Source organism: Rhincodon typus, chromosome 1, assembly GCF_021869965.1.
Source record: "Rhincodon typus isolate 14 chromosome 1, sRhiTyp1.1, whole genome shotgun sequence".
Taxonomy (NCBI): domain Eukaryota; kingdom Metazoa; phylum Chordata; class Chondrichthyes; order Orectolobiformes; family Rhincodontidae; genus Rhincodon; species Rhincodon typus.
The window spans coordinates 111,331,715-111,355,841 of NC_063332.1; the positions used below are offsets into that span (position 1 = coordinate 111,331,715).

The 24,127-nt window shown below is 39.6% G+C and overlaps 1 protein-coding gene across 2 annotated transcripts in view; it reads right to left on the bottom strand.

Moving 5' to 3' along the window:
* The window catches only part of fras1 (Fraser extracellular matrix complex subunit 1), a 423,924-nt gene extending 418,658 nt beyond the window's left edge, over positions 1-5,266 (bottom strand). Inside the window, exon 1 of one of the 2 annotated variants that reach the window (XM_048599246.1) lies at positions 4,323-5,266. In XM_048599246.1, the coding sequence (XP_048455203.1) occupies positions 4,323-4,395 (73 nt within the window). In that variant the 5' untranslated portion in view covers positions 4,396-5,266. The remainder of the gene's footprint in view (positions 1-4,322) is intronic. The other variant, XM_048599242.1, reaches the window with a different exon arrangement.
* Positions 5,267-24,127: the final 18,861 nt, after the last annotated feature.

Consider the following 24,127-nt stretch of genomic DNA (forward strand, 5'->3'; position numbering starts at 1 on the left):
AGAGAGGCACTTCCTAATCAAAAATTCATCATTGAAGAAATGAATAAGAATGATAAAGTATGAATGGCAAATTTAGTGAATGAAGGCCTAGCAGTTTCACACATACTAAGTAGGTTTGTATCATATATTCCTGTACGATTATGCTCATGACATGTCATACACATTTTTATATAAATGGTCAAACGCGTTCTTAAATCAGAAAAAGAACACACATAAGAATTAGGAGCAAAGTAGGCATTCAGATCCTGGCCCCTGCTCAGTCATTCAATAAGGCTGATGGCTGATCTGCTTTAGTTTTGAATTCAACATTTCCATATGCCCCGATAACCTTAGATTTTTGAAAGACAACAGAATCAATCTACCTCTGCCTTGAAAATATTCAATTTTCAATTGCACTGCCCCTGCCATTTTCTGACTCAGACAGCTGCAAGTGTCTCATTACCTTACAGAGAAAATATTTCTCCAGATCTCTCTCCTAAAAGAGCAATCCTCCATCTTAAAACAGTATATACTATAGATCTGGACTCACTGACAAGAGGAAACATCCTTGCCACATCCACATTGTCAAGACCATTCAGGATCTCATATACTAAAAATCAAGTCACACCTCACTCTTCTAAACTCCAGTGGAAATAAGCTCAGTCTGTCCAATCTTTGCTCACGTTAGGCAACCTATTCATTTCAAGTATCAATGTAGTACACCTCCTCGGAACTCATCTAATGCATTTACAAGCTTTCTTAAACAAGGGGACTAAAACTGCACACAATATTCAAGATGAGAGCTCAACGATGTCCTGTACAATGAAGCATGACATCCTCACCTTTATGTTTCACTGGAATAAAAGATAACATTTAATTAGCTTTAATACCTTGCTGTATTTGCTTACTAACTTCTTGTGACTCTTGCACTAGAATACCTAGGCTCCTTTACACCTCAGAATTGTGCAGTTGTACTCTATTTAAGTAATAGTCATTTTTTATTCTTCCTGCCAAAGTACAAAACTTCACATTTTTTCTCTATGTGCACTAGCTCATTAGTCACCTATTTTAAGATCCAATGATGAAATCTATCATGATCTGGGGACACAGCATTGTGCCCATTATCCCTTCCCGAGTTATTTCAACTTTACTAAGTTCCTCTCTCCATTCCATTTTATGGTTTACAGCTATTGCTAGAATGTTTTTTGAATTTTCTGGTGAAGGAAACAAAATATGGTCGCTAGAGGTCAATAATCTCAACTTCAGATGTCACTGCAAGACTTCATTAAGGTCGTGTCCTAAGCCTGGCAATCTTCAGCTGTTTCAAAAACATTCCAACCAACATTAGATCAGAGGTGGGAATGTTCACTGAAGACCAAACAATGCCCAGCACTATTTCTAACATGTCACCTACTGAAGCAATCCATGCCTATATGCAGGAAGACATGGACAAATATCTGGGTTCATGCTGCTAACTGGTAAGCAACTTCCATGACATACAAAGTGCCAGACAATGACCATCTTCAAAAAGGGAGAATCTGATCTTTGCAGTTAAATGTCAAGGCAATACCATCTCTGAATCCCCTACTATCAATATCCTGGGGATTACCATTGATCGGAAACTGAACTGAACCAACCATATAAATACCGCAGCCACAACAGCAAGTCAGCAGCTCAGGATTTTGCAGTGAATAAAGCCTGTACACCATCTAAAATGCACAAGTGAGGAGGTGATGGAATACTGTCCACTTGCCTGGATGAATGCAGCTCCAAAAACATTCAAGAAACTTGATAGCATCCTTGACACCATGCCTGACCAAGCAGCCAACTTGATTGGGACCTCATTTGCCATCTTACTTTACACTTCCTTCACCACCAACCCACAATAGCAGCAAGCATCCACAAGAAGTACTGCAATAACTGACCAAGTCTCCCTGACCGTACCTCCCAAACCATGGACCTTTATCACGTAAAAGGTTAAGCGTAGTAGTAGGGTCACGGCCACACCAGCCAGTTCCCTCTAAATTGCACAATCCTAACCTGGAACAATATCACTGTTCCTCCACAGTTACTGGGACAATATCCTGGAAATCCCTTCCTTTCCAAACCACTTCATCTATACAACCCAAAGGGCTGCTGTAGTTCACCATCTTCTACAGAGGCAATTAAGGGCAGGCTGTAAATGCTGGCCAATCCAGCAATGTTCATATCTACAAATGAATAAATGCATAGGATTTGGGCTCAGGTGTGATCTGATATTCAGGTAGAAAAGCTACCTCATTCACTTTTTTATGGCCATTTGAGAGAGAATTCCTTTTTGTTCCTCAAAAGAGGACACAAGTTAGCTGCAAGTTTTTTTTTGAAAAACAAGGTAATCGTTTTCAGTCATTCATATCTATTTCAATGGTTCAGAATCAAACGCACTTGTTTTCAGTCTGTTAATTCCCACAGCAGTAAACAAAGACAAAATGATTTTAGAAAGTGAAATGCTGTCAATCCTAACTTCAGTGGTGAGTCTGTTCAAGTCAAATTGAACTTTATTTTTGGATGTATATATACTCTTGTACGAGAGACAACCGTTCCTTATTGTTGCAGGGGTGCGGGGTCATTGAAACTAATTGTTATGATCCTTCTCTGTCGTTTGTTTTTAATCCAACAGTAACTACATCCACTCGTCTATTGAAAACAAATTATCAAATACGTTAAACTGGAACGTTACAGACTTACTGGATGAATCTGTTGAGAGGGGTTTAAGAGTAGAGGTGAAAAACAATAATTACAATATTGGTTCCGCAACAACCTATCAAATACTGAATGAACACATCCTAGAATAATTTCCCAAACAAAACAGGTAAACGATCGGCTTGACGGAGAAGTTCCCATTCCCATCCCACCATCTTCTTTCACTGGAAGCTCCCAATGAATCGTAAAAGTGGCTTAATATTTTGAATGATCTAATGTCAGATCAGCATTAACTACCAGACAACTTATTACAAATATTGGTTATGTACTTTAGCCTAAACACATGAATGCATCGTGAAGATACTTTTTGTTATCTGTGATACTGCAAACTGTTGTCGTATGCAAAACTGCCTTGCACAGAACAGTGTGGAACCGAGGGCTTCCTAAATGCTTATAGGATCAATGAGCAAACTGTGGTTAACAACTTCCCCTTTAATACGTGCTGCTTTGGGGAGGGACAATATCAGAGGTCTGGTCAGATCAGTTCCTGAAGAAGGGGCCTGGGTCATATGTCAAAGTATGAGAACATTTTGCTTTAAAAAAGTCATCGGTTTCCCCCGGCGACGTTGCAACATTGCTTAATTGTCTTTCATAATTCATTTCAAAGTGGTATCTCCCACGTTACCTATTTGCTAACAAGTTTAACATTCTGAAGCAGGGTCACTAGACCCGAAAAGTTTAATCTGTTTTCTCTCCACAGATGCTGTCAGCTGTGTTATTCCAGCAATTTCTTTTTTTTTGTTTCTGATTTACAGTATCCGCAGTTCTGATTGTTTTAACATAATTCATGTAAGGAGATCCTCGCTACATTGTGGGTCCCACCAGATTGTGTCAGATTTTGCAAGGCGAACCGATGAACATCCGGTAGTTCATTATTTCTAATTCCTGAAATACAATATATACCTACATGAATATAAAAATGTATATTGCCCTTTTAAGATGGGTTCAAAAACAACGGCCGATTTATGAATGAGCATCAATGACAAAGTACCAACAAGTCAACAATTCGCTCACTTGGTGGTTGATGGGGGTGGGGGTTGTAAATAATGGAAATCCAAATGAAAATGTAAACACAGATAGGAGCATTGGAGTTACATCGGTGTCAATGCAGCCTGTAATACCCCACTGCAGTACATTTGAAACTTAAGCGATCGTAACGTTCCCTCTGAAAAATGAATGGGTGTAATTTGTAGTGACTTCTGCTTCCGAACAGCAACCACTGCTGGAACATGTCCGCAGACTATTATTGACATCAGACGGAAGCGCAACAAAATTTCATATAAATTCCAATTTCACTCAATTATAACAACTCGTGAAATTATGTTACAGTATGTATCCATATAACAGCTTCTCAATTTGCTCTTTTCAGTTACAGTTTTGGGAAACTCAAGTGTTTAGTTTTATTCGTGTCGCTTGTCACAGTTCATTTTAGGGACCTTCTGAACAAACATACCGAAAGATAAATTTTGAATTACCCAAGTTTGAACTTAAATGTATGGGCGGTAATATAATTAAGAGTAAAATAGATGATTTAATCCAAAAAATGTTGGAGAAGCAAACACTGTCGTGTACAATATTCAATATATATTACATGTACCAACCTTCACTCTGCTGCGGCAAGGTTACAAAGCCGATCACCACGGCTGCAATAACCCAAAAGCTCAAGTCAGTCATGTTGATGATCCGGTTGAAATGTCTTTGATCGCTGTTATTTTCGTTTCAGTCGAAAGTCGGTAAGAGAGGCACTTCCAAATGGCATCTCACCGATCCCTGGTACCGCTTAAGTTAATGCATCCGGGGGGGATGGGGTTAATGAATCAATGACTTGTTTGAGAGCAGTTGCAAGTTGTGACTGAAACAAATGTTTTTGATATGTCTGCTGGTCCTGCTTCCAGCCCGGTGATCCTGTTGGGGGATGTACTGAGCTGCAGTCAAAAGCAGCGCTGAGTTTCAGGAGCAAACGGGAATCGGCGCTGCACTATTCCCGGAGCTATTGCTGGGCTCGAGCGTTCTTTTTGCACCGGCACAGATTTATCTTTCTGCCCGGTGTGTGAACTTCACGTTGACATCATTGTTCCCCTCCTACCCCCAATTTTAAAAAAATACTCCAGGCAAAAAAAAAATGCTTAGCGTTTCTGAGCCGAACTCCTTGCCACCTTCTTCGGTAGATAGCCCTCAAGTCAATCCGAGCAAAAAATTTCTCCGAGACCTATTTCTCCTTATGAACTTTTCCTTTTGAGGGAAAAGAAACATGAAAAATGCCAATGTGCCTGCGTTAGTGAGCTCCCTGCACGAGCTCCAGTGGGGTGGGCGGGAGTTTTTTTTTGTGCCTTGAATGCAGCAAATCCGTCCCTCCACAGCTTCCCGGAGCTGGCGGGCAGGAGTGACCACACTGAACGGGATGACAGAAAGAGGAACAAGAAAGGAAAACTCCTCGAGCAGAAGTTAGGAGCTCGAAGTTGTGACAAAACTCGCAGTTGCTACTTGGTAACTGGGGAAACGCTGCACCGGGATTCCAGCGAGTCACGTGTATGTAACCCGATAACCTCTCCCCACTCGGGGTCTCTCTTTCTTTTCAAGAGCAAAAAGAGCTCCCAACGTTGCGCTAAATATGCTGCAGTAACCCAGTCAAATGAAGTAAGTGTCCTCAGATCATTCACATCGTGTGGAAAATCTCAGTTTTAATAATGCACACGAATCTTTTATTCACGAGAGCGAATTCCCCCAGAAAGATCCTAATGTAGGCGTTTGGTTTTCTAAACTGGATGTACGAAAAGGAGAAACCGAACGCATTCTCTGTCTTCAGCCTTTATTTTGGTGGATGCTACGATTTTCCTATTTGTGGCTTCTTTTTAAAACAAAATGCTTTCTTCCATTTACTGTTTTTTTTTCCTCGTGACAACAGATGGCGCGCTTGAGTGTAGTTGTTCGCATGCTTGTCTCTGACTTGCTCGTAGCCGCACTATGAGAAATGTGCCTTTGTCAAATTGAAGACTAGTAAACAACATTCATTTGCAAACAAAAAAACTTGCATTTCAGCAGCTGTCTGCAAAAAATTCTAATTACAGTCACTGTTTACTTTTAAAAATGCAATGGACACAATTCGTATAGCTAATCGTCAGTTATGATTCCAGACGGTCGGTCGATCAGTACAAGGGTTAATTGGTGAGAGCATTGCAACCGAAGTATTACTTTGGGTCCTACAAATCACTGTAGTTTAACATTATCTTTCTACTTGTACACTTCAAACAAAGTTTACGAGGTAGTAATCAGAAGGTAAGTTGCTTGGTCAATTTTCCCTGTCTTAGCCCAGGAATTCTGAGATCAGGAATAAGTAACCCAGTTAAGATAAAATTAACAATGTCTTTGGGTCAAATCTTGTACTCTGTGACACAGTACGGAGAATGTTTATCCATCTTCAACTTTTCGCATTTAGTATACACTTTGTTCACTCCTAGGTCAAATACAGCACCATGTTGGGTGTAGTGACAAAGATGGTGAGAAGGGTTACAGTTGAATGGGAAATCTCCAAAAAACTAGTACCTATTCATTTGTAGAAACAGACACAAATATTTATATAATGTTTCTACAATAGCTTTATCTGCCACAGCTAGATTCCTCCTACTCTCATTTTAATTGTTGTTTTACTTTTAACATGCCTGTAAATAAATATTTACTTGTATATTACTGGCACCTTTTTACATATTCACTTTTAGTCCCTCATCTCTCTCTGTCATGTCCCTGCCAAACATTCTGTAATCTGAAAATTACTTTCTTGCTTCAGTTTTTTTATGTCTCCTATAAATATCTGTTTAGTTTTTAATGGAATGATATTTCCAAAGTAATTCTTTTCCTCTATCCCTCTTCTATCCGCCTCCCACTCTCTCCCTATTTATTTCAAAACCCCCTTCCCCTCCCCCTTTTCTGATGAAGGGTCTAGGCCCGAAACGTCAGCCTCTCTGCTCCTATGATGCTGCTTGGCCTGCTGTGTTCATCCAGCCCTGCACCTTGTTGTCTCTTATAATGTTCCATCACAACTACAATGGAAATGTTGAAAAGGTGGCAAAGCCACAGTGGTGGTATAAACATCAATTTTAGAAGACAAGGGCAGCAGATACATGGGAACATCACTACCTGCAAGTTCCCCTCCAAGCCACTCACCACCCTGGCTTGGAAATATGCTGCCATTCCTTCACTGTTGCTGGGTCAAAATCCTGGAATTCCCTTCATAAGTGTATTGTGAGTATCTACACCACGTGGACTGCAGTGGTTCCAGAAGCCAACTCACCACCAGCTTCTCGACGGCAAATGGAGACAAGCAATAAATATTGACCAAGCCAGTGACATCCACGTCCTATGAATGAAATAAAACTTGTCATGGTTATTACAACAACTCAATGGCAGGGCAAAATTACAAACAACAAGGTTGCTCACCATGTTGCACTTATTAGCATGAAGACCAGAAGCCAGAAAATTCAACCTAAATGGGAAAACCACATCTTCAGCACAAATTATGACAGAATCCTCAAGCAGATATTTCCGTGGGGAACTTTTTCCTGGCAAACAATATCGTAATGATAATTATGAATACTACAATGAAACCATTCAAAAATAAACATACAAACATCAGCATTGTAGTTCAGCTCTCTCATGAAAACACTGCAGCCAACCAGTCCACAAGGAAATAAGCACTGAAATTTGATTCATCATGTTTTGTGGATTGACAATTCAAATACAATTCTTTGAACAGCTAATGAGCAAGTTAGACAAAGGAGAGCCAGTGGATGTGATCTATTTGGATTTCCAGAAGGCCTTTGACAAGTTGCTGCATAGGAAGCTGCTAAATACGATAAGAGCCCATAGTGTTAGGGGCAAGGTACTGGCATAGATAGAGGATTGGCTGACTGGCGGAAGACAAAGTAGGGAAAATGGGTTCCATTTTCAGGACGGCAGCTGGTGACCAGTAGATTTCCACAAGAAGTCCATGTTGGCACCACAACTATTCACGTTATACATTAATGATCTGGACGAAAGAACCGAGGTCAATGATGCTAAGTTTGCAGATGATGCAATGATAGGTGGAGGGACAGGTAATGTTGAAGGAGCAGGAGGCTGCAGAAGGACTTGAAAGGTGAAGAGAGCGGGCAAAGAAGTAGTAGATGGACTACAATCTGGAAAGTGTGGGATTATGCACTTTGGTAGTATATGCCTCTATTCTTTCTATCTTCTACATGGGGAAATGCTTCAGAAATCTGAAGTACAAGGAGACTTTGCAGTCCGAGTCTCAGGATTCTCTTAAGGTTAACATGCACTTTCAGTGGCAGTTAAGAAGGTAAATGCAATATTACCATTCGTTTCATGATGGCTGCAGTACAAAAGGGGAGATGCATTGCTGAAATTGTACAAGGCTTTGGTCAGAATGCACTTGGAATATTGTGAACAGTTTTGGGTTCTGTATGTAAGGAAGGATCTGCTGGCATTGGAGGGGGTCTAGAGGAGATTTACAAGAATGGTCTCGGGGATAAACAGCTTGTCATATGAGGAACGATTGAGTAACCAAAAACTGAAAGAGTAGTTCCTCCTACCATTTGCTGTAAACTGCTTCCTGTAAGGAATGAGCGCATAACTGAAAGATTAAAGTGTCAATTTGATGCTGAGATGGTCAGATTTTTGATTGGTAAGGGAATCAAAAGTTATGAGGAAAAGGCATGAAAGTGATGTTGAGAATTATTGGATCAATCATGATCTTATTGAATGATGGGCCAATTGTCTTACTTCTGCTCTGACGTCTTATGGTCTTATTATGGTCTTATGGCCACAGCCTCACCAGCTTTCCAAAGGAAGGCCATAGATAGTACCACTTTGCTAGTTCCCCTGGACAGCAACCATGACAACATGGAACTAACTTCTGTGGATGTTGCCAACCCACATCAGACTCTTCAGTCATGAGAGGACCCTCAAATGATATGAGCTAAGTAAGACCACTTTTTTATTTTTCTGTATTTTTGATTGTGGACCAAAATGGGAAAAGGACTGTTTTGAAAACCAAGGATAATTGAAGAGATTGCTGCACTTTTTAAAAGCAAGCTACCAACACTCATTGAAACTGTAGTTACAATGCTGTTTATTCAAACAGTAGGGGAATGACTGTCGACAGGTTTGAGCCAGGGGAGTATATACAAAGGGAGATTCAGTTGGCAACAAGCAGCTGATTGGTCTGTGTAATGATGATTAGTTTCCGATGTCCTTCTGCCAGCCATCAATTATGTAATTGATTCCAAGATAGCTGAACATCTTGTGGATGTGAATGTTTGGTCAGAAACTATTGGACCTCTGAGGTGGAAAGTGCTGTTCTTTACTGTGCTGTTAAAAAAGAAACTCACAATCCTGAAGACCACCGGTTTATTTTCCCCTCATTTCAGATGCAATAAGCTGTGGCTTTTAACTAATAAGTTAGAGACTGTTATAAGTGTGAACCAGTCACTTTGTGCCTCCTGCGAGCAAGTGAAAATACTTGGAGAAGGATGATCAGGAAACACCAAGTCCTGGTAAGGCAAAAGGATCAGCTCAGCAAACCTTGTAGATAGGGACAATTGAACAGAATAATGCCTACATTGTGTGTTTAGTCCCCTTTTCCAGTTGAGATTAACTTGTGATATGCATCCTTACCCTGCATCTGAGAGTAGAAAGCAATGGCAAACCACCACTGACTGTAACCATTCAGAAAAAGAAATAAACGAAAAGCATCAGCAGGCAATGAACCAAATTCAGGCAGAGTACGTATGAATGAACAAAATCTCTAAATGTAATCATTTAAGTTGTAGCTTAATGAAACTATATAGAATACCTTAAAATTTGCCAGTGTGAGTAAGTCATGTATTAACACTGTCATCCCACTTCACACTGTTTTCCCTTTCTGAGGAATAATTCTAATATCCACAACAAATGAAAGAGAGGTTAAAAATTTAAAAATCAACCCCACCCGCCTTAATCAATCTAGTTGGCTATATGTAGGAAGCAAGGAAAAGAGAATCAAATTAAGTTTTGCCATTAAGTTCAGCAAGACGTCTGAATTTGGCATGCATACATTTTACCCAGCCATGATGACCACCCGTCTGCCTTCCCTACCTACTCCCCTATTCTATTTCACAGAATCTCAGAATTGTTACCATGCAGAAGGACGTTGTTCTGCCCATCATGCTTGCACTGGCTTGTTAAATGACCATCATTACCTAGTGCCAATCTCCTGCATTTTCCCCATTCTCTTGCACATTATTTTAATCCAACTAATCATTCGATCCCCTTTCAATTGAACCTGCCACCAACCATATTTCCAGGCAGTTCATTCCATAACCCAACTACACACTGAATGAAAATGTTTTTCCTCGCTTCACCCTTGCTTCTTTTACAGTCATTTTAAATCTGTGCCCTTTGGTTCCTCTTTATAAGTAGGAATAGTTTCTCCCTTTTTATCCAGCCCACTCATGATTTGGGAAATCTCTATCAGATCTCTTCTTAGGCTTCTTCTCTTCATGCAGAACAGCCCCAATTTCTTCAATCTATCCTCAACACTGAAGTTCCTAATCCCTGGAACCATTGTTGTAAATTACTTCCGTCTTTCTCTCATGCATTCACATACTTTCTATGATGTGGTACCTAGAACTGTACACAATACTCCAGCTAAGGTCTAACAAGTATAACATCACCTCCTTGCTCTTGAACTCTATGCCCCTATTAAGTTGACAATATTGTATGTTTACTCTATGTTCTGTCTACCTGTCCTGCCACTTTCAGTGAAATGTGCACAGATGTACATATTTGTCCCTCTGCTCCTGCATTCCCTTGGAATTCTAATATATCTTATTTAGAATAAAATGTATATTGTCTTTCAGTGTTCTTCATACTGAAATACATCACCTCCTGCTTCTCTGCATTGAAACTCATCTGCTGCCTACCTGCTCACTCCACCACTTGTCTTTGTCCGTCTGGAGTTCTACATTGTCCTCTTCACAGGTTACAATTTGTCTAAGTTTTGCGTTACCTGCAAACTTGGAAATTGCCCTGCACACTAAGACCTAGATAATGAATGTATTATTAGGAAAAGCAATGGTCCTAATACCAACCCCTGGAGAACTCGACTACAAACCCTCCTCCAGCTAGGAAAATGTCTATTGACCATTTGTCTCTGTTTCCAATCACTGTGCTAAGTTTGTATTCATGTTGACTCTTTTGTAACATGGCTTATAACTTTCCTCACAAGTCTGTTGTGGCACTTTTACAAAAACCTTCTGAAACTAAATGTACACCACATCAATAGCGTCATCGTCATCAATCCTTTCTGTTACCTCTTTAAATAACTCCAGCAATGTAGTTAAATATGATTTTCTGTTCAGAAATCCATGCTGATTCTTCCTAGTCAATGCATATTTTTCCATGTGACTACTAATTCGATCTCAGATAATTTGTCTGTAGACGCTTCCCACCACTTAAGTTAAACTGACTGGTCTGTAATTGCTAGGCATATCCTGACAATCTTTCTTGAACAAATCCATGATATTTGCAATTTACCAGTCTCATGGCATCTCGCCTGAGTCTAGGGAAGACTGACAGATTGTGGCCAATACCCTGCAAATTCCACTCTTAGTTCCTTGAAAACCCTCGGATGAATCTCACCTAGTCCCGGACTTCCTTCCCCCTGTCTCCCCATAAATGCTAGGATCATTGTCTCTTTTGCAAACGTTGTAAGTAGGAATATTAAGTTCCCAATCTTGTTCAGACTTGAACCATAGATCCATTAGAGCTGTTATGTTATACTTCTGCAAAGTTATTAATGACTCTGATATTTCAATTTTGTTTCGAATACCTTCTACGTTTACACAATTACCACTTAATTCTGATACCAAATTTCAATGAGGTTACTTTTTTAAAAGTTGGGTCTTTTTGTGATGTGTTCTTTGTTACCTTCTTGTTTTATCTTTCCTGTATCCTTTCATCCTTTAGATTCGCTTAATGCTTCTTCTCTCCTGACATATTGGATTAAACCTTTATCCATAACACAGGTTGTATTCCCAAGCAGAACATTAAAATGCTTCATGCAGGCTTTCATACTGTGCTAAGAACTAGAATCCACATGTCTTTTTCACTGCAGCCATGGGTGCTTAAATTGATATTCTAATCAGTCTTGCCTTTGTGTGCCTGGACTTCATCAATTCCCCACTACAAAAATGTACCTTAATATTCTTTTAAAACTGGCTGCTGTAACATTATATAAGTTGTTTATTTCTTGCTGTCATGGAATTTTGCCAGAGTTGCAGTGTCGAGTTGGACAGATTTAAATTATCTTCTGCATTATTTGTGTATCAAGAACAGCCGTTATCTACTAATTTACAAGCTCACAGTGCCCCACTCTGACAAACTAGCATTGTCATAGATTGTGTTGAGAGAGGGAGGATATTGTAACATGACAGGAATACATTCAGCATATGCCAGGTCTGCACCTTATTTGGGAATGCAGCCTTTTTGGGAAGTTCATATTTGGAATCATTTGAATGGCAGCACAGAAAATAATCATGATCTTAATGTTGTTCATTTGTTCCCATTAAAGTGATGTTGAGTTTGTTTAACCAGCTTTTGATGTATCCATATTATAAATAGATTTAAGATCCATCTCCATAATTTTCTGGCACTTGAGAAATCCGCTATACAGTAGTCACTAAGGACATGGATGCATTGTTACTTAACTGCAAATTTTGGAGGTAAGGTCATCAATAGTGTGGTGATAGCTTGATGAATTGGGTGACTTAAATCATTCATTCATCTTCCTGGCTGATGTTAAGTGATTATAATGCCTGCTTGTAATTATTCCAATCACTTTTACAAACCAATTATTATAAAAAAAAACTGTGATTTTATGAGAACATTACAGCAAAATAATATTGTGTAGTAACAAAATATCATGAATGCAGCATGGCCTCAAGATCATTTTAATCTTCTTCACATTCAAGCTGCAATCTAATTGATTTAACATTTTCTTTGATTCTAGCTCTGTAAATTGGGAACTATGTGTAAAAACATTGGGATCAAACAACCAATAAAGTATACTAATGCAAGGGCTCTTAAACCCTCATCTTAACCTTTCTCTCGTAAACTATTTTGGAATATATCATCAGCTGAAGAAAGCACCAGCTTGGCTCTTTTAAACCAACGTATCAGTTCTAAAAATATTAACTCCCATCCCAAACATACAGTGGATAGAGTGCAGTGGATGCATTAAAGACTTAAAAATAGTGTGAACATATTCTGAACAGACTTTTTTTGCAGCGTTGGATATTGTGTCATTTGAGGTCCTGCCTGTTCATTAACATTGTCAAATATAGCTCCCATGATGCAATTGGGAGCTAATTTAAAACTCACTACTGCTGTGCAGGTATTCCAGGGATCAGGGAACCCAGCAGTGAAATGATGACTGGGAGCTATATGCTATTTCCAGCACTTTTCATGGGCTCTGAGCATCAGGGGTGCTGCCCCTGTGCTGTCAATAAAATCTACCTCCTCTCACAGCCTCCCCTCACCACTGACATCCCATACTTCCAAATCATGATCGCTAAGCTTCACTCTCACGGTCCCACTTCATAGCTTCCAAGCAGAAAATGGATTTTTTTTTAATCATAATATCACACTTTTAATTTCACCTGCACGTCCATAGTCTAGACTTGCTGTATTTCCAGCTGTTGCCTCTTGACACTACGCCCCATAATAAATATCAGGACAATTTTTTTGCCAAATTCAAGAAAGAAATAATTCTGATTGTATGGTGGTGGAGAAGGATTTCTTCAGTAACTCACTTATGATAATACAACTAACAACAAATTAATATTAATTTGTCATGATCCTCAATGTACACGATATCATTGACATAATTAATATCTCTGTTCACAAAGATAGTTCAATATATCATCAGATAGGTTCCACATCTTCCAGGTTGATGTACTCAATTACCATGAGTGGCATAAAGTCAATCATTTTAATTTAAACTGTAAATAGCTGACAAGTTAATAGCTTTGGATAGATAAGCTCACCCGATTATATTAAAATTTAGCAGGTTCAACCTACTGCTGGTAATCTTAACTAAAATGACAATCTTTCCACATTTTCTATGATGTCCTTCTTCCTAGTTAGTGTGTTGCATACCTTCCTTTTGGGCTGCTCAGATTTATCTTCAGGATATCAATATGACAAATTTCCATCTGCCACCTTTAAAGTTGTGCAATTTTCTATATTTCCCTACCCTCATTCAAATCTTATTTCTGTTTCATTCTCTTAACTTGTGTATCTGATGTGTTTAATTATTTCGCCATTTCTGTCTAGTAGAAATCTTTACCTTCCCTGAAATCCAGTGAGTCTTCTGAAAAGTCTTCTATTTGTCTTCTCTAGTTAACTTGTTGCTGATCTTTGGGTTAAAATGTGACATATTTTATAGTAATTATCTTTTCCACTTCAGCCAATCCATGTGATGAAGTCACTTGCAATTCAGTTGCAGAAATTCTTTTCACTTTGTCAGTCCATCATGACTCAAGACAGTGTAAGTTAAGGTTGGCTTTCCATTAGATTATTCTAGGCTCTTCTTATCTTAACATAACCTTTACTTAACATAGACAAACCTGGGTGTTATTAGCTGCAACCACTGATGGGGACTAGCTAAAGCTATTATCTGTGAAAGATCTTTTTGCCCTCAGGTACTGTTGATCCCTGCCAAGTCCTCTCTCAAACTTACAGCTCTTACATGACTGACCATTGATACTTGTGGGGTGCACATTGTAGCTGGAACTTGCAATTGTAAGTCTTAGCTCAAATCTTCAAAGGATTTGAAACATCACAGGACTGTAACATAGCCTAAGATGCATGATTTATGGTTACTTAATGACACCTGCAATGAGCTAGGTTTTGAGATAGTCAATGGCATAAAAGTTTAGGAACTGTGTGAAGCAGGAACCTGATTTGCTGCTGCCAGTTTCCTGGCAGATGAGTGAGGTTAAACTTCCTCTGTTCTTGCTGTTTCCATGTCATTCTGAGTTTAATAATCTTTCTTAAGCTTATAGGACACAAAGTGTAAGATACAGGAAGTTTATATTCAGGACTTTACTTCACAGACCCATGTGCTATTTATTAATGATTTGTTAGGTGAAACAGCATCCTGGCTCCTGTCCTTTCAGGTTTAACAAACATGATTGAACATCTTTGAGTAAACTACACATCAAAGTTAGCCAGGGTTTTAATTACTGTGTAAATTATGACTTCCAACAGACTATAATGGGATGGTGGGAGGTTGGCTTTAAATTTAACTCCATTCCAGATTTCTTAGGGTTGAAAAAAGTGACTAGTGAAATGTGTGAGATTGAGCCATAGTTCAAGTATGTATTTAAACTTGTATTTGCCCTTTTTTTGAAGAAATCCTCACCTTGCTGCTGTGGTCTCCATTCTCTCTGGCAAACATTTTGTCAGATCCAATTTTTTCCAAAACCTTGAAGACTTTCAAACTGCTAAGATCAGGATTGAAGCGGTGTTGGATATGTTTGATGCATTTCAGAAGAGGAAGACTATTAGCTTGCACTGCAGTCATAACATGGTGCAGTGGGATCAGCATATGCATGATAAGAGAAACACAAGAGAGTATTGCGGAGTAGACCGGTGCACACAAGAGGCGACTGAGGTCACAGGAATTACTATGCATGTCATAGAGTTTAGAGTCAGGTTCCTCTACATCTTAGAAGAGCAGTAATTCTGCATGCTGAGAATGTGACATCACACGGTCACATATCTCCAGCTCCTAAAAAAGAATCCAGTCTTTGCTGAACCTCAATGACATGAATAAGCTGTGGCTGTGTAGATCATTGGTGGGCTCAATTTCTTTGCTTGTGGTTCCTTTTAAGGTGCTACCTTGCAAGGATCTTGTACTTGTTGCATGTAAATGTGGAAAGCAAGTGATGGATGGATTGTTTGCTAGGACTGAAAATTATGTAAACGCCCCTGTGGTAACAACAGCTAAAATCAGTATACGTCTGGATTCATCCATCTGGCTGGATTGTCACAGGCATAAGGTGCCAAAAGCTGCACATAGATGCTAATGCAAGCATTACCACAATGACCAAGAGTTTTTATAAATATCAGGGGATATTTGTCCATTTGTCCCAATAATGTGAACAATATTTATCGCAAACACTTCTAATTTCTGTATGTTCACTGCCCCTTTAAATACAGCTGAGATGACATGATGTGGATGCATACCTTTTCCACTGCACACTTAAAGACATAAAATAATGAAGTCAAAATTAATTGTTTCAAGCCAGCATAGATTCTGACCTGCTGAATTAACTTTTGAGTTTTGCCCCAAACCAACAATACAGCACATAAATCAGGAACAGAATGTAGATGTTTGGATAATTATGTGTAGTGTCCACATTGCTGTAAGTAACTACCATTCATGTTAGGCACATAATTTGTTTTATACTACCATCATCTGCTCACTGCCTTATGCTGGAAAAATAATCCCACTTTCTACGGTTCTATGGGAACATTGAAATCTCAAACCTACCCCACCTTCAATTCATCAGCAGATACAGCAGTGTCACCATTCACTCCATTTTTTTTTAAATCTCATGCGCCATATTTCCTCAGGGATTGGTGTGCTTATCCAGTATGCAGCAGCTGGGAGTGGGAGAAATGGAGACAGTGGATAATTGGTGGGAACTAGAAATACCACCCCTTCAGTTCCTTGATCTGATCAAGGTGAGTTTGGGATTTCCTGTGTAGCTGTGAATGATTGCTTGGATGTTAAAAAAAGTTGGTACCAACTGTTGAATTTGTTATGGGCCCTGCTTGAACTAGGGTAATAATTTACACTCTGGCATGATACCATATTAATTAAGAGGCAACATGGTGCTGATAGAGCCACTTCAGCCTGATGTAATTCAGACCACCCTCATAAAAGAATGGGTTTAGAATTAAATAGACCTCGAGTAAAGAGATGGATATTCAATGGTTACTGAATTTTCATCAGCTTGGTCTCCGTGCGACGTTTTGCACCTCCTTCTAGTGGGTGTCCAAGTTGAGTCCATACATATGCATGCCTGCCATTTACTTTAGTAGTATGACCTTGGCCGAACCTCAGATACACAATTCAGAATCAGTATAGTGTCCAGGAATCTTGCACCACTAAATAAGCCTTACCTGTCTAAAGATTTTGAAATTTGTCCTGCAGTTTTACCCACATAATTCAAGAAAACGCGCTAACGCCTAAAAGCAAAATATGACAAAACAGATGGAACAGTTCTTTTGCATCCTTAATAATTATATACATTGCCTTTCATTTGGTTAAAAGTTTTAAAGAAAGCAAAATATACACAAGGCACTTGATGAATAAGCTTAAATCCTGTTGAACATTTATTTCCAAAATACTATTCAAACACTTACTTTGGACATAGAATGTTCAGATATTGATACAAAATGTCAGATCAAAGAAATGCGGGTAAAACTTCTTCAGAATGATGGGTATTGGGTGATCTGTGGGAAATATGTCTTGGAGTCAAAGTGCATACTTACAGGGTGATGTGTTTACATCAACAGAATACAAAAGGTTGGCTTCTGTTTCATTTGATCAGCTAGTATTGATATGTACTTCTCTTGTAATGCTGATGACATGTCAAATAACAAATAATCAACCAACACATGACGGCAGTCAGAAATCAAAAACTAATAGTTATTTTAATCAAAATGTTCCAATTTATACTCACATAGGCACTTTCTCTTGCCTAAGTAATTGACAGGAATTTGCAAGTACGCTTTTGTATGGGAGGGAGATGATATAGTTGAATTTTCCCTTTTTGTCCTATTTCTGTTCTGCGCTGTACCCTATCTTGAACTATCTGAAGTTAGGTATAAAATTCTTTCATTTCCATACATGTATGCTGCAACAAGTCAAGAAATTTGACAGGATTGTGCCAGTTTGTTTCTGCAATTCCAAAGGAAGATTGGTAGAATCCCCATGGAATTTCAGGGCTAAATTAAGCAAAGACACTCATGAATAGCTGATGCACTAACATTCTCCATAAACAAAGAGCCTGCTTTTTATGTTTGAAAAAGAAGTTGAATTAATCCATCATTTTGGTGAAAATGGTTATTTAATTGGTATAATCAATACATGTTGTAACTTTAATGCTTTTTTACACAGTATCAGTGAAATCTCAGCAGGTCTGGATGCATCTGTAGAGAGAAATCAGAGTTAACGTTTCGGGTTGAGTGACCCTTCCTCAGAACTGTTCTGAGGAAGAGTCACTCAACCTGAAACGTTAACTCTGATTTCTCTCCACAGATGCTGCCAGACCCACTGACCTTTTCCAACAATTTCTGTTTTTGTTTCTGATTTACAGCATCTGCAGTTCTTTTGGTTTTTATCTGTAAAATCTCTCTTTACCTTGCCTACTGCGCTGCCCTATGTTTTCTTTTCTATTGAGTATGTTGTACTCTTTCCAACTTTGTACAAGTAGTTCAGTTTATCGAATTTTGAAATACCTATTACAAATACTTTGATTCTAATGTGTCTTTATGAATTTGTTACAAGTGGTAGTTAGGTAATCCTCTCTTTACTGCTTGGAAATGCTTGTAATATCTTTAATATTTTTTAAATGATGAGCACAATAACAAGGCACCAATCTCTCTTTTGCACACATACACACCACTGCTCCAATACTGTCTCCTGTAGAGGCTTGTTTTCACTAGAATTTAGAAGGTTAAGTGATGATCTAATCGAGGTTTTCAAGATATTAAAATGAAAAGACAGGAGGTCACTAAAAATAAACTACTTCCACTGGTTGGAAATTCTAGAACTAGGGATATAGTCTAAAAAGAAGGATGAAGCTGTTCAGGAGAGATGTTAAGAAGCATTTCTACACACAAAGGTTGTTAGAGATTTGGAACTCTTTTCAACAAATGGCAGTTGATGCTAGATAAGTTGTTAATTTTAAACCTAGATAGTTTTTTTTTGTTAAAGGTATTAAGGAATATGGGCTAAAGGCAGGTATATGGAGTTAGGCCACAAATCGGCCTTGATCTCACTGAATGGCAGAACAGATACAAGGAGTTGAATGGCCTTCTCCTGTTCCTATGTTTCTATGCATTGTAATTGACTCGCGGAACCTGAAGATCATAGACCAGGAAGATTCTGGTTCTCATCTGTAGTTTGTGATGAGTTAGCTAATTCCAGGATCACAGTAGGAGTTAATAAATGTTTGTCTGCTGCAAGTTGGGCAGGTTGAAAAGAAAATAAATCCACCAAGATTTCTGTTTCCCTTCACTTTCCAGTGCTTATTGATGGTACATCTGGCTGAGAATGAGATTCAACTGTATCTCATTCCCACCCCACATTACAACAGTGACCACATTTCAATAATAATTGAATGTAAAACATCTTGAAGCATTCTGTGGTTTTGAAAATGGTATAAATTTGAGTCTGTCTTACTTTCTTTTCATGTCACCCCACCCCCTGCCAATGCAGCACATACTGCCCAGACTTACACACAGAGATGGCAGCTGTGAAAATGCATCGCACCATGAGGCAGCACCATTAGGAAAGCATGAAATCTAGGGGAGGGGGGAATCTAATAGGTGACAAATATTAAAAAGGATATCTGCATGCCGTCCTAATCTATGAAATGAACTATAAATGTTTATCTGCGGAGTTTTAAAATCTGTGACAAATGATCATTGTAAAGGTGCCAGAATTAATGACCTTACCCATTTAAGCCATAGCATTGTTACTAGAGCAACCAAAAGCTTATTACCATGGCAGAATATGTGGAGGTACTGGTGTTGGACTGGAATGGACAAGATCAGAAATCACACAATATCAGGTTATAGTCCAACAGGTTTATTTGAAAACACAAGTTTTTGGAGCCTCAGTCCTTCTTCACACACACACTCTCTCTCTCTCCCACACACCCACACACTCTGTCTGCCTCATACACACACACTCCCCCCTGCCCCCTCCCTCTCCCTCTCTCTCCCTTTCTCCCTTTCTCTCTCTCTCTCTCTCTCACACACACTCACACACACACACACACACACACACACACACACACACACACACGTGAATCTATGGGGTGAACTTGTATTTGCAGATAGATTTTATTTTTTTCAAAAGCGCACAATTTATAGACAGTCAGTCAATGTGGCATTTTATAAATTCCTACTTTAGAAATAAAACCAATCTGATTCAAAACTAAAACACAAAGGAATTCTAAACAAGGCCTCACACCTAACATCGAGATAGCAAGAACTGCAGACACTGGAGTCAGAGATGACATAGTGTGGAGCTGGAGCTGTGTGGGCACTCTGTTGTCTCATACCTAACATGCATTGTCTGATCTAAAATGTCACCTCTTCTTTACACTGAATAAAACCTTTAGTTCTCTCAGGACCATGACTTGAAAGGAATTTGGGGATTTGCATATACATATTAATCAATTAAAACCTTCTAACTGATTAAAGACTTAACAGCATCTTAGGTTTGTGTAGTACATCCTCATCAATGTTATGAACCTTTGATCTTTTACTTAAATTCTGTGTCTGATACTACCTCTCTCACTAACACTTGAAGAAATACTGAGGCTCCGAAATCTTACGTTTTCAAATAAACCTGTTGGACTATAACCCGGTGTTGTCTGATTTCTGACTCTTGCTAGTGTGTTCCTGACCTGAGGCACTTAGCAGCTTGAGGGAAAGAATTTGTCAATCCCTCTCCCTTCATATTTATCATCAGGATGATATCCAGCAGTGTATTTTTAAGAAACAGAAGAAACACCTATTGACAATGTGTGTATATGTTTATGTTTTTAATTGATGGAACAGACTAAAAAATTTGCAAGTCAACACATGACGAAAAACTTTCTGTAAGAATTAGATTATAGGAACTAACAGGATTGAAACCAGGTGTTACAGTGGGCCAAATGCTGACTTTCTAAATATCCAGATATGATTACTTCATTTAATTTCTACTCAAATAGTTTAAAAAATTGGAACAAATTAACAGATTACTCAAAAATTAGAGTTACTGAGTACCTGTCTACATTCATAACTTTTTTGGTTGTTTAATTCTTCATTTCGTTGCTCGTGTTTTTATCAATGTTAACAACAAATCCTGCAGAGTAACCTTCTATTTAATGCTGCATGTCAGGGCATGTTGCGTCAGATTAGAGAACATTAATATAAATACAGCTTTGGATTGAGTTAAAAATATCCTTTCAAGACTGAAGTGCTCTAATATACCGAAGTTATGAACTATTGTGTTACAATGCAGCTGCTGTTAGCCTTGCTTCTTATTTTTCTCCCTTTGGAAATTTGTCACCATCTAGAGGTGAAGAATGAAGGATTAAACCTTTAGACGTGTTTGTGAATATCATAGATGTTGGCATATCTGCCTCCAGAAATCATTCTAAAATGAGGATCAGTTTATATATACCAAGGATAAGAGGTGAACCACTCATGTAGATATTACTGATTTTAATTTTTAAATGCAGAAATAAAACATAACACTAGTAGTTCCTATTAATTTAACAGTGGCACAACTTCTTGAATAAATTAGTCGTACGAAGATACCTTTAACCACAGAAGCTATTTTAAAACTCGTCAAATTCACTGTCTTTGGCTTTTGACAGAGTTCATCAGATTCATTCTGGGTCATTTTAACAATGCCATCATTGTAAGCATTCTCATTCTGAATGACGTGGCATTTTCAGTTTAAGAATTTTTCTTCTGCAACAAACCCATCCACTGAGATGGACACTCTGCAGTTTTTGGAACATTATGACTCTAATCTGATGACAGTTTGTGCACTAAAAGCATCCTACGACTTGATGATAAAACCACATAAAACATCAATTGGAACACATCCTTCTAAAGGTTTTTTTTTAAAAATTGCCAATTATCCACCTGTCACATTCCACAAGAATACGATTTTTGAATGACTTTTTGAGGTGTAAGGTGGGGCAAAAATCCCCATGAGCTTATAGACAAACCCTGGACTAAAATCCTCTGAAGATGTAAGTTTGTGGAAATTACATTGGCCCTAACATTCACTGAACTTTTGGACTTGAGAAACCAAAGGCCTCAACTGAACCAGGAAAAGGCTGATTGGGACAGACTGGGTAATATGCAAGCCTGGGGCAGATGTCTGAGACAAGGGTTAGCTTGCAGAAACTAAAGGAAGACCCCATTCACGACCCAGCTTAAAACAATGGAAGCCAGACTGTAGAAAACAAACAACTTCAGACCTTCTGGAGCCTACACAGGTAGAAAGCCTCTCAATTTCCAACCAGTGCTCAGGCACAGAAATACCAAACGTTCCACACAATTGTGCTACATGTAGTGTGGAGCTGGAGGAAGACAGCAGGCCAGGGAGCATCAGAGGAGCAGGAAAGTTGACGTTTTGGGTCGGGACGCTTCTACGGAAGAAAGGTCCTGACCCGAAACGTCAACTTTCCTGTTCCTCTGATGCTGCCTGGCTGGCTGCGTTCCTCCAGCTCCACACTGTGCTGTCTCTGACTCCAGCATTTGCAGTTCTTGCTATCTCTGTGCTACATGTAAACCTGTTTCACCTTTGGATGTAACAACATTCACACTATTATTCAAAACTTAGCGAATATCCATCCACAGGAAATACTGGGCATTCCAAACCATCAAAACCATTCACCTTAATCGAAAAGCCATTCACACCTCCTCCAGTCATCAGCCCTGACAGGAGGAACAATAGATTGGCAGCCAAAACCAGATTCGGCAGAAGATGAGGGGGGCCTGTAGTTGGGCATAACTGGGGCCCCCGATCCCAGCAGTGGCACTGCGATACCAGCAACGTGCCGCCGATTCCAACTAGGTGTGTTTGCTCACAGGAGGGCTGTGTGCGGCCCGGTGTGAATGGTTCGCGAGAGGAGTTCGAGGGTCGGAACGAGAAGAAAGCGACGCACACACGAAGGAGTCCTTGAGCCAAGGAAGATCAGTCAAAATTACCAACCGAGAGAAAAGTTCCCGCAGACGCCTCCGAGTCAAGGACTCTGCGAACCCTCCGCACCGAGAGCAGCCCTTACAACCACCGAACACCATCAATCAACCACGAATCTCCGTTCAACAGTTAGAGGTGACAAAAAGCACCCAGAGACACAAGACACCGAGCACCAGCAACATCCACCACCATCCGAGACGACAACCTGCTCGCGAGGAGCACCAAGAAAGTAAAGGAACCCAAGGTACTCACCTGTCAGGTCCAACGCGCCGAACCGCATCAGCGGACACCATGAGACTGACTGTTAGCAGCACTTGCGGCCCTTCGTGGAGTCCCAGCTACAGCAAGCGACCACAGACAAGAGCCAGTCAAAATCGTGTTTTCACTCCGGGGGGGCCTATGGTGATTGAGACCCTCTAACCCAGCTTGGCTAGTCTTAGATAGGGGAAGGTGGGATCTGGGGGCTAACGGTGTAGGGCACTCCTAAGGAAGGGAAGCAGGATATGACTTTGGGTTAGCAGGTAGTCTCTCTCTCTCTCTCTCTCTGTCGGCCATCAGGTGATAACCACTCACTGTAACTGTTAAACCCACTGTATCAAGTCTTGGCTGCAGGGCTTCACTGGGAGTCAAGTTAACTTTGAGAAAGGTCCCAGTCAGTAATAGTTGGGTTTGATATTCACTTTCCAGTTTTCCTGTAAATATATACAATTTGCTTGTTTTTCAATGAAATTGTCTTTGCCTCTGAAGCATCTGCCTCCTTTGTTTTCCACCACATCATATTCCACTATGTAAGCCCAGTGTCAGAACCGGGGAGTTGGCAAACAACAAACCAGACAGCATTCCCTACAGAGGTCACATCCAAAGATTGAAAATGGAGGTAGACCATTCTTAATTTAACTTCAACGTGGATTGTATTTCTTTACAGGTACCTCTTGATCTCATTGATTTTTGTAGGATCTGAACATGCCCCACACTAATGAGCTAAACTTCACTCCACCCCCTCCTACATCCAACCCTTGTTCTGAACATGCACGCTGTAGAAAAATTGATTTTCAATAAGGTTTTACATTCAAAAATTACCAGAAGCTTCATTTTGATTCATCAACCATGGAAGTTAGAACCACTGTGGTAACACAGTGTGGAACTTGAGGAACACAGCAGGCCAGGCAGCATCAGAGGAGCTGGAAAGCTGACATTTCAGGTAGGGACCCTTCTTCAGATCCTTTTCAGATTCTTTTTTTTCTGCAGAAGGGTCCTGACCCGAAACATCAACTTTCCTGCTCCTCTGATGCTGCCTGGCCTGCTGTATTCCTCCAGCTCCACACTGTGTTATCTCAGACTCCAGCATCAGCAGTTCTT